This window comes from Mytilus galloprovincialis, chromosome 1 (genome assembly GCF_965363235.1).
Source record: "Mytilus galloprovincialis chromosome 1, xbMytGall1.hap1.1, whole genome shotgun sequence".
NCBI lineage: Eukaryota > Metazoa > Mollusca > Bivalvia > Mytilida > Mytilidae > Mytilus > Mytilus galloprovincialis.
Window position 1 is genome coordinate 73810875 of NC_134838.1, and position 12359 is coordinate 73823233.

At 30.8% G+C, this 12359-nt stretch overlaps 1 protein-coding gene across 1 annotated transcript in view; it reads right to left on the minus strand.

The window, feature by feature from the left end:
* Window positions 1-683: 683 nt before the first annotated feature.
* LOC143083462 (receptor-type tyrosine-protein phosphatase alpha-like) overlaps window positions 684-12359 on the minus strand; it is a 39866-nt gene continuing 28190 nt past the window's right edge. Inside the window, exons 16-26 of the mRNA XM_076259725.1 lie at window positions 12138-12275; window positions 11164-11309; window positions 10745-10880; window positions 10029-10178; window positions 9288-9387; window positions 8202-8275; window positions 7418-7543; window positions 6965-7075; window positions 5019-5170; window positions 4077-4212; window positions 684-3603 (exon numbers count right to left, since the gene is read on the minus strand). Of these exons, the coding sequence (XP_076115840.1) occupies window positions 3532-3603; window positions 4077-4212; window positions 5019-5170; window positions 6965-7075; window positions 7418-7543; window positions 8202-8275; window positions 9288-9387; window positions 10029-10178; window positions 10745-10880; window positions 11164-11309; window positions 12138-12275 (1341 nt within the window). The 3' untranslated portion in view covers window positions 684-3531. The remainder of the gene's footprint in view (window positions 3604-4076; window positions 4213-5018; window positions 5171-6964; window positions 7076-7417; window positions 7544-8201; window positions 8276-9287; window positions 9388-10028; window positions 10179-10744; window positions 10881-11163; window positions 11310-12137; window positions 12276-12359) is intronic.

Here is a 12359-nt window from a genome sequence, read left to right on the forward strand (position 1 = left end):
ATAAAATATTTTAGTATAATTGGAAGCCAGTGGTTCCAGCAAATATTGGCCATGTGAAAAGGGTTACTTTATAAAATATATTGTTTTCTGGTGAAAGAGATTCTTTGTTATGATTAATTGCATACTTTATGACGGATACATGTTATACATTGCAATCCACTTCGACGTTTGCAGACATGGTTTTTGCATTCATTTTGAAACATTTTGTTTCACTTGAATAATTGTCGATAATACGTTATGTAAGCAGCTCGTAGAATAAATTTGTTTTCTTTTATCACTAGACAAAACAATGCTATATTCAATTTCGTTTCCTCAAAGAGGAGACCTACAACTATGAATAATTAATATGATATTGACGCAAGTTTCTCCACTGATAGGTGTAATGCAATGAAAACGTGCACGTGGTAGAATCTCAGAGGATCTTTACCGACTTGACAGTATATGACAGACAATTTCATTTGCCTATACAAGGATACAGTCTCTGCAATTTAACAATAGGAATATTTCACGATGAATGGATCGACGAAAAAACTCAACAAAGATACAAGTCACAAACCAAAGAGAAAATATGAGCGGTTGACGATCAGACGTCATCAAGACTTAGTGTTATAACTTTCTGCCAAGCTCTAACGTTTTTTCGCCCCATTTACAGAAAAGTTAAAAACTGTTAACTAATAAAACGATTCTTTAGAGGTGACAAAGTATTTTATTTGATAAAAAGAAAAACACATTACACTGTGTATTATATAAATATGGTTAACAAAATATATGTATAAACAAACAAATATATAATTTAAAAAATAGTAATCAAATAGAGAATATACATATTATTACAAAAAACTTTTATTAATAGTGAAAATAAAAAATGAAATCTCAATTATATCAATATATATATAAAAATCAAGAGTATTTACATGTAACATGTTGAAACAATACAAGTTGAATATTTTTTCTTAGATCTAAAGATAGCATCAAAGTAGTCTGATCTGTGATTTAAACCAATTAAGTCCTATTCCTGATTTTGACATTGTGACTGAGAGCTCGAATCGCGGATGTTACATACAAAGCAGGACACACTAACCATGTCGGTGCATCGGGTCCCGCCCCTTTTAAAGTTTATGCGATCCCGAGTTTGTGTTTGCTGCCTTGATTTGTTTCTGTTAATTATTGATTTACAATATATAGACCACGGTACACTTATTTTATTCCTTCTTTCTCATCGAGACGGAATGGAGTTTAAGAAAATATGCTGGTAACGAAAGCTAGGCATGAATTTAAGAATAAAACAATAAACTAATATTGAAACTTTAAGTATTATATTTCAACATTTTAAGCTGAGGATTCAAATGTACTCAATAATGTCTTGAGCATCTTTAAGATAGAACGAAAATTTAATTACAAAAACAAATCACTTGTATCGTAGTAAACGAATATAAAATTAAATGAGATTATTTGTGTATTTTGACAAAACAAACTAAACGAAAAAAATAAATTACAAAAAATAACAAAACAAAACAAAAAACAACATATCCTTTCGTGAAACGGAACAGTTTGTGTGCTAAAACTACAAAAGAGATCAACGGCCAAGTAATACAGTTTAAAAAATCGAGAGAAGATACCAAAGGGGCACTCACAAATTATGTCTTATAAAAACAGACAACAGCATGGCCATGAACATTGCAACATCTCTCGTAATCAGTAAGGATTCATTAGCAAATCTTCTGAGACATTTTAAGCCATTGTTGACAGAAAATGATCTACACTAGGACAGATCTTGACTGTTCTACCCTGGAACCGATTTTTTTTATTTAAAAACATTTTTTACCCATAACTTATCTGACAGTTCTACCCTGATATTATCAGGGGCGTATCCAGCCATTTAAAAAAAGGGGGGGGGGTCCAAACCCAGAGTAAAGGGAGGGGTTGTTCCAACTATATGCTCTCATTTAAATGCATTGATCGTCCAAAAAAGGGGGTTGCAACCCCCGGAATCTTCCCCCCTTGGATCCGCCAATGTATTGTAGAGCGTATTCTGACAGCTCATAAGTAGTATTAAATACGGGCAGATCTAACCAGCAATATATATTGGCATTCTACAATACCCGACAACAGTTCTAACATAGAACTGATTCTGACAATTCTAACGTAGAACAGATTCTGAGATGTTTTATCATGGACAACATTTTGAAAGTACTATTGTAGAGCAGAGGATCTTTTCAATGACATTTTCTTGAGTTACGAGTACTTTATTTTTATTGTGAAATGATGTATCTGTTTTTTGAAATCCCGAGCTGCACAGTTCAGTCATATACCACATTGTCTGACGGTTCTACCTTAGATCATTTCTATGATTTGTTATTCCTACAGGTAAGAAGATAATTTAAAACTAATCACAACCGTACTATCCAGCCAAGTTTACGAATTCAAAAAAATATAGTTAATGCAAGAAATATAACAAAAAATGATCGTAAATTATACTGAAATTTCATGAGTTACGAGTATTGTTTCTCGTCATTGTGCATAGGTTATTATAGTTATATGAGCATTTAAATTCACAATACAATACTATACAGAAACATACCAACTGCACATGTTCATTAATTTCTTTTGAGTGACAATTTCTATTACATATTTTAAAAAGGGATTGCAATGAGCCAAAGTTTTGACACACACTTTTTCTAAATTCTGACAATTTCTATTACATATTTTAAAAAGGGATTGCAATGAGCCAAAGTTTTGACACACACTTTTTCTAAATTCAGCATCATTTAATACTTTGAAAAAACACTGGAATATAATTTTGATATTCAATTACACCAATTTGAAATTGACTGGTCTGTAGACTTTTGAATTTTTACTTTATATGAATACAAATTTTCGATATCCAAGGTCATTCAAGGTTTATGATTATACTTATTTACTAGTTTTACACAATTATATATCACTAACACGATCATTAAATTATATCTGTTTTCCGATTAATTAAAATAATACCATAGATATATATTGTAGACAATGTTTATCAATAATGAATACGAAAAACGAACAGTTTGCTGTATCCACAAAGTCATGAAAATATAATTTTCTTTGTCTTTTTACATCTTACATTTATTTAATGAATGGCTGTTATCTATTTTGAATTTATTGAACCATAAAATTAATTTTTGACTCTTCACATTGAATAATCCGCGAAGCGGATTATGTTAAATGTGAAGAGTCAAAAATTAATTTTATGGTTCAATAAATTCAAAATAAATTATTTCCATTCATTATAAATAAATTTCTATCAAAAATTAGGCGCAAAGATATATATTGATACGAATAACAACGTACACAGATGTTTGCGTATGAATACACAACGTTAGAGTGGTCGTGTCTTCACAAAAATTGATAACATTGAAAATAAAGCTAATTCTTTTAACCAATCAGAAGAGAGTAAATACACCAAATTTATTTATTTCGTTATAACAGTTCAGTATGTATAGATATGCGTTCCTAAAGTTAATATCAAATAAATAAACACGGACTATACTACATATTTGCATACAGCGAGTCTCTTTCTAAATATTCCTTGATACACTTGTAGCAATATTCATACTCCTCCTGCAAAAAAAAAATCATGATATGATGGAAACAACATTTTGATTCATTCAAGGTTTTGAGAATATTTTCAACATTATTTAAGTACAATATTTTTATTTAAATTTGCTGTAATTATAAAATGTTTTGCATAAAGTTTTTGACTTCCACATAGTTGACCTCAAACAACACTGCAGAGATATGTGGCGCAATTAAAGTTGGTATCAGAAATATTACCAAAATGATACCACTGTATCGAAACTTTGCTTATAGGCACCACTAAGTACAAGGTACTGGCATGAGCAATGCGGAAACTGTTCTATTTAAATTAATTGTAGTTTTATCAGCTGTTCATTGTTTGTTTTAGTTTTTAAACTGTCAAATGATTTGACTTCGACTTTCACTCAAGAGGTATTCATTGTCGGAAGCGCATACCGGTATAGTGCAATACAAGCACCGTTAATATTATAAAATAATATTTAATGAGGGACACTTACTAATTCCGTTAAAAGTTCAGGACGTCTAACTTGCATTGCCCTTACAACTTGAAAAACATCAACTTCATCGTCTATCTCCATTTTTTCCAAGGAAAGATATAGCGCAACAAACAGTCCAATTTTAGTGCAACCATCGCTGTAAAATGAAGGTTACTATTCTTTATTGGTAGTATTTTATTAGGTTTATTTATATGAATTTGAATTTGATTTAACTGAAATAACTGTAATCTGCCTATCTGGACAGTCGTGCATTACTTGCAGGGAATCATGCTTTACAATATATCTAATTCAATCAAGATTCACTATTTTATTGTTCAGAGAAGGTAAAAAAAGTAAAAGAAAAAAAAAGTGTAAAAAATATCGAACTTCAAGGAAAATTTTAAACGGACACCTTTGGAATCAAATGGCAAAATCAAATGCTTAATTTCATCAAATAAATAGAAACATACTGTTATATTACTGACTTATTACATGCACTTTCTTATGTAGAAAATGAAAAAAATGACGATTGCAGTTTTAAAAAAAATTGCAATTCATATTAATATATATATTAGAACAGAGCAACAATTATCACGTGGAAACCGTGATTCTTTTTATCATATTCCTCTATAAAATGCTAACGATAATAGTCACATGTGCACCAACTTGATAATTACTGTGCTCAAAACTAGCTATAGTAATTTCAGAAGCATAGCGATACATAATTCAAAACCTATATACCTTAAGGATGTAGTCAAGCAAGGTTCATGAATTTTTGTAAGATATTCGGAATCCTTAGAATATTTCCTATGACAAATGTTTGATTCAGGGTAAAATATTTAGTCCCATCTCACCGCACCCAATTTAGAAAATTTGGTTTTGCATATCTATTTATTTATTTGGCATTTCATTGTAGAAGACTAAAATAAAGCAACAGTACAACTAAACATTTCAATAACGTACCTGCTTACAACAGTAATAAAACCTTTCTGTTCTTCCCAGCAATCTTTTACAGTTTTCAGAAGATCAAGTAAAATGTCTGATGGAAGCATTGCATCACTTGTCACGTTCAATTTAGGTGCCGTAAAAACAGTAATTTTCCTTTGTTCCTTTTTCTAAGAGAAGTGATAGAGAGAATGAATGTTTTCAAAGACTAACATACGGAAATTTATCCAGTTTATCATTATAATCAAAATTAATATTTTATATGACAGTTCTTGTCCATTCGTTTTTGATGTGTTTTGTCATTTGATTTTGCCATGTGATTATGGACTTTCCGATTGGATTTTCCTCTGAGTTCAGTATTTTTGTGATTTTACTTTTTAATAAGATTCTTACCATTCCATTTTATTGGGTAAATGTATACAGGATGTTCTTATAGAAATGTAATAGTACGAGTTTTGAAATTAATAGAAAATAAATATTTGTCATAAATTAACAAAGGAAATACATATTCGATTCGTGGAAATCTTAATATAAGACTTTAAAACGTTGACATCAGATATAAGAGGACATGTCACTGAACTGTTACATTACCCAAAAGGATGATATGATGAACGTGTAACGCATCAATTAAGTTCGAAAAAGTTCTAACCTTTTTTTTAAAGATTTGGCGGTTACTGAACTATTCTATAGTACTTCCGAACAGATCAACATCAGAAACGTGCTAAGGTAGAAATGGCATAAACTGATCTAGTGCACAATGTCCAAACGTGTTTTTAGTTCAGGACATATTCATGGGTCTGTTCTTAGTCATAAACCTTGTTAAGTAATATCACGATGTATTAGGGCATTTTGGGATGCAATATTGTGCATCTTATTTATTGTTGAAGACAGTATATATTCTTTAGTAATTTTTGTCGTTTCATTATCTGTTTCAAATGAAGGATAGCATAAATCTTCTTGTCTATTTGTATTAAACGTTGACCACAACCCATTTTAATAAACAGCTTCGCCATGAACGCATGATACGCCCGTCGTCTTGTGTGCAATAATCATAAATAATTTCTGAGATACCGTGTGACATGTGAAAACCCACCTTTTTTAACACAAAAACTCAATAATAACTCTAACATAAAATTTTGATTCATCACCAAAAAGTATACAGAGCATTAGATAAATATAACTAAGAAGTGTGTAAATTCTTAAGCAATAATCATAAATTGTTTTTGAGATACAGCGTGACATGTGAAAGCACCCCCCCTTTCTTTTACAAAAAACTCCATATTTCTATAATAAAATTTTGAATCAAAACCAAAAAGTATACAGATCTTTAGATTAATATAACTAACAAGTGTGTAAAGTTTTAAGCAATAATCATAAATCGTTTTTGAGATATGGCGTGACATGTAAAAACCCAATCCCCCTTTTTTACAAAATACTCAATAACTCAAAAATAAAATTTAAATCATCACCAAAAATTATATAGATCTTAAGATTAATATTACATACAATTTGTGTACAGTTTTAAGCAATCATTATAAATCGTTTTTGAGATACGGCGTGACATGCGAAAGCACCTCCCCTTGAGTCCCGTAACTCAAAAAGTTTATATCTTATTATCACCGAAAAGTATACAGATCGTTTGACCATCATAAGGAACAATTGTACTAAGTTTCATAAAATTTGAATGAGTCGTTCTCAAGTTACGGTTCGACATGTTTACGACGGACAGACCGACGGACGTCGGACATTTGTATACCATAATACGTCCCGTCAGAATATTGACGGGCGTATAGAAAATCTTCATTCTTGAACTTTGTTCCAGACAAATGTGTTTTTTTCTACATTGATTAGGGGTATATGCACACTTTGCCATACTCGTCTATATGTAAAGCACTGTGTGGTGATTTTGTTCCATACTTAAAAATCGTTAATGAATAGATCTTATTTGTAACCATCCTATTTACCTTAGAGTGTAAAGTCAACTGGAGCTGTTCTGAGTTGGACGCATTTTCTTGCACAATTGAAAAATGTTCAAACTCCAACACTTCATTTTTTCCTGACCACAATTGACCTTTCTATGAAAAAACACAAAATTTCTTTGAATAATTTGTCAATCCATTAAAATGTGAATGGCTAATTGAAAGGTATTGTTTGAATATACAAGTCGAAATCCTACTAGTTTGAACAATATTTGCTAAAAAAGTTCACACTTTTTGTCTTTGATAACATTGATTTATATATCTCTGTACAGACTATCGTGGATGCTGTGGCAAAGATTTGTTTAACAAAAAAACCCAACTAAAACGTATAGTATTTAGGAAGGTTTCCACTGTAATGAATTTTTCAAAGTTTAGATGATATTTTTACTTTTAGATGGAACGTGACTCTCCCCTTGTCAATTGAGGAAAATATCTTACCTTGTTTAACTGGTCCAATAATACAACAACTTTTGAGTCATGGTCATATATCATTGTCCAGAAATCAACAACAGTCCCTTCCAAAGGACATTGTGTTACTAAAAATTTACTCTGATTTGCATATCCCTGTCAATGAACCAATAACGTTATAATGAACACGAAATGAATTAGGGAAAATATACTTTGTTTATATTTGCTAAAATGTTTAAACAATTATTTTGCATCTGTTTTGGTAGTGTGACAGTAAGATTAAGGTAGATAAAACTACAAAAATAGTTTCAGAATTTCAGATTTATGGCAGAAAAAATCTGTAAAAGTTATCATCCTTTTTTTTGTGCAGGATGCATTTGTATAAAAACGCAACTACGTCTGATTAAATTTAGGACGTAAATCAGATGTCCCTTTAAAGAGAGAGTACGTAAGAAAACACACTATGAAACGTTTGTAGCTCGACTGTTGTTCGGTAAAATATTGCATGTGTCTTAATAACATTGCTTTTTCTTTACAGTCAAAATTACTTGATCAGCATCAAAATCGACAATTTTATCAGGAATTTATTGTTTTGAATAGTTTTTCGTGCTGTACTCTTCAATTCAAAAATCTGTTAGTAAAAAAGTCATTCAAGAAACAAGACTTTTTCATAATGATAACCATATTAACGTATCTTTATAAATCACATTAGTTACAGTTATAAATCATATTCACATTGTCATTTTATTTTTTGATCTGTTTTCTGATACGTCAATGATATAAAGTATGTTAAACAATGTTAAATGTCACTCACTGGTATAATCACAGCGTTGATGTAATCACTACGTGTTTTACCATATGACATAAGATATGGTCTATACCTGTCATCTAAAACAAAGTGAAATCAATACAAGATATGTAATGCAGGTACCGAAAGTTTCATTTATATAGAAATAACTAAGCCAAAGAGAGGGTAAATATATGATGAATGTACGACTCTAATCCATACGGTGATTTTGTGAATAACGATTGATTTTACTCTCTTTCTATTCATTTTGGATGCAATGAATGTAAATATATACATGTTGTGAACTAAGGTTTAGATATGCAAAAATTAAGATAAACAAAAATACCGAACTCCAAGGGAAATGTAAAACGGTAAGTCTCTTACAAAATGTTAAAATCAAAAGCTCATACACATCTCATGAATGGAAAACTACTGTCATATTCCTGGCTTTGTACACTCATTTTCAAATGTAGAAAAATGTGAACTAAATTGCTATGGTATAATGTAAACTGTAATATAATTACCAACTTTTAATGAATATGAGTCAAACTAATAATGAAATATATCTAATTCAACTCCAGTTATTCGTACTATTTATGTGTTACCTTCTATGGTTCTTGATTGGCTATATTTGTAGCATATAACTTTTGCCATTTTTAGATAATTACATTATAATGTTTCATTAGAATTTTGTAATTTTAATTGACGGGTAGTAACTGCAAGACACTCCAGCTTGACATATTATTCTGTATAAAGCACAATTGATACGAATGCACATACCAATAATAACAAATTAATGAATTAGATAACAAATGAAAAACGTGGTATAAATCTTACACTCATGGTTTTAATTTGAACACATATTTATAAGAATTGAATGCTTCGTTGTATAACTTTATATAGTTTTAAAAGCATTGAATGTGCGCACATTTTAATTTACACCGTTTCCGGGCTTCATACTAAATGTGCTTCGGTCAACCAGATAGCATAATCGAAGGAAGCAAAATATTCTCAAATATATGGTTATATATTTCATTCAACATGGGAAAATAAAATAACATTTTTTCGTGTCAATAGTTTTCAATTGCTCGCTAGAAATAACGATTAACGTACGTGCAAGTATATTCTTTGTTGAATTCTTGAATATATTTTCTTTTAATGTTGCTGCAGTAAATGCTGATGATGGATACAAGGGTCGTAGGGTTTCCAATCTCTAAATCAAACATAAGTTATTTTAAATGATAAAGATTGTATGCAGAGACATTTACTCATATGAATTCTTGTTTTTCGATTCTTTGTGTAGATAAGACCGTTGGTTTCCCTGTTTGAATGGTTTCAACTAGTCATTTTTGTGGCCCATTATAGCTTGCTGTTCGGTGTCAGCCAAGGTTGCGTGTTGAAAAACATACTTTGATCTATAAATGTTTTCTTTTACACATTATGACCCGCATGGAGAGCTGCTCATTGGCTCTAATACCGCACCTTCTTACAACTATTGTGTCCATTTAGGCTAGGTATCTGAGTGGCTGTTAAAGCATAATCAAATGCATATTCAAGACGAGGATTAGGTTATATAATATGATCATCAATCCTGCTATGTACTTGATTTTCACGCTGAGAAGGACCTTCAATCTGCTAATTTACAACAGTCTGCAACAACACTCGAGGCAAACTACGCTACCACAAGATCATACCGTTTTAGTCAAAGGAAAATTAATCTTCAAATTTTTATTTAATTGAGGGAAAATGAATATACTGTACAGAGCCTTGTGTAAGTTTTACCAGCTGCATGTAGAACATTTTTATGTCTTAAATTGAAACAGCATGTTCCTTCTGTTTCACCTGAAACCTTACCTGAAATTCTACTTTGTAGAACTTCTGATTCCGCGGGATGGTCTTTTTGTCTTGGTCCAAAATGAATTGACAGAAATCATTCTTCGGAATAGACGTGTTTGGTACTGTAAACAGTTCTAACAAGGCTTCAAAGATTGTCTCATATTGTTCCTACAATTGCAATAATACATATTCAACATTATTTTGATTTTTGAATAATGTGTAGGGTTCAGAAAGATTCAGCCTTAACATTAAACTGGAACTGTATATTATATGATGAACATGATGTTTTTACCATTGTTATGATCGCATAGTTACAGCAACTAGACACGCTCTATATATTTTCTTTTACCATCATCTAAACATAGCTGTTTGTCTACAAGCTTTTCAACCTTTGTTGATCAAACTTTTTGTCGTTCGGGTCTTACTATCAATTATTATTGAACAAAGCGCAAGTATTTACCCTATTATGTTGATTTATCTTCTTATTGATGATATTTCATTACATGATATGGTTAAGGAGATGTTGTTTGATGAACATTTCTGTATTTTTTATATGATTGATCTGGTACGTTGAAGCTGCTATTTTTCATTTTCCCTATTATCATGTTTATATGAATAATGCAAGTCATATTGATTCTAGTAATTAAAACAACCCAATAGCGAGTGATAACAACCATATGTTTCTTTGGGTGGCGTTAAAACTTTAATATTCTTTCTACAAGAATGATACCTACGAATGTTTGAACCATATTCATTCTGTCTTTCCTCATCATCTCTATATATTCCATAACATTTACATAACCAACTTTCTGTCCATGCTGATATAATGCATCTGTAGCTATAAATGTTCCGGTCCTTCCAACTCCAGCACTAAAGAATTGATAAGTAGCTTGATACCTCATCATAATTAACAATTTTTAACTTTTAAATATAAATGTGTGTCAAATATAAAACAATAACGATTTTGAGTAGAATATTGATGTTTTGTTATAAGCAGATATTGTTGTCACACATCAAATTGATTGCATTATTCCAATTGTATTTCTCAATTTATCAATATCCCAATTAAGGAATATGATTTTATATGATATTTGATAAATATGCTTTGAACCAATCATATATATTAGTCAAATTGTTCTCCTTACATATTTACCTGCAGTGTACAACCATTGGTCCTTTTAAATTACATTTGTGATCTTTTACTTTTCTGTAAAAGTGTACAAGTTTGATGCTGTCGGGAACACCGTGGTCTGGCCATTGAATGAAATGAAAATGGTGAATTTTTCTTTCCTGCATATTCTAAAGTAAAAAAAACCTAGTGTGAAGTTTGAACTTTATTTGTATACTGGAAACCCCGTTTTCATGTAGAATAATAGCCTAACCATATTTAAGAGCGTGTTACTTGATACCAACATTAAGAAACCTTATTCGAGAGGGATACAACAGAAATTTATTACTGCAAATAAAACGAGAAACAAACTGTTATTTGAAGACCAAAACACATCCATCTGATGTTGAGCTGCTATTTTACCATATTGACGTTTTTGTATATTTTGTGTTTTAAAGCACCAACATTTTTGTGCAAGATGTCAGGTTGGGATTAAACAGAATTTTTTTTATACGCAAACAAGACGAGTAACAAGCTGTCTATTGAAGACCAAAACACATCCATCTGGTGTTGAGCTGCTATTTTACCATTTTGACGTTTTTGTATTTTTGTGTTTTAAAACAACTAAAACTCTTGTGTAAGGTGTCAGAGTTTAATTACTTCCGGTTTTGTAACCAAATGTATCAAAAACCTAACAGTGCCATTTATTCCATATTTATTGTTACAACAAATTTAACAACTTGTTTTATCAGCCAATGCTTCACCGATCAACTTTTTATTTTGTTTTAAATAGAATCACGATTATTTGTCATAGGCGTTTGCATATTAAGAAAAGACGTTCAAATATAATCTATTTCAAATAAACCTCTATACATTTGTTATGTTGCAAATAATCATGTATATATCAGTACTTAACATGAGGTGCGAGATTTATTTGTCGAGTGATTCGACATATTCGCTGTGCTATGTAACCCTTTCTATGTAATCTAGCGCTGTAATACATATAATAATACAACTACCGTAGAGTTTATAAGCGACACTGTTAATAACCTGTACACATAAAATGTGTACCTCCTTTCCTCAGTCATTTTTATTTTGAAGTTGTTGACTACCAGTGGTTCAGAAACTGTTACAGGCCAATAGTGTTCACATTTTTTCTGAAGAAAAAAAAAATTGGTAAAAATAAACCTACAACCGAAAATGGATTTGATTTTTACTTTTGATATCAGGAAATATTTCTT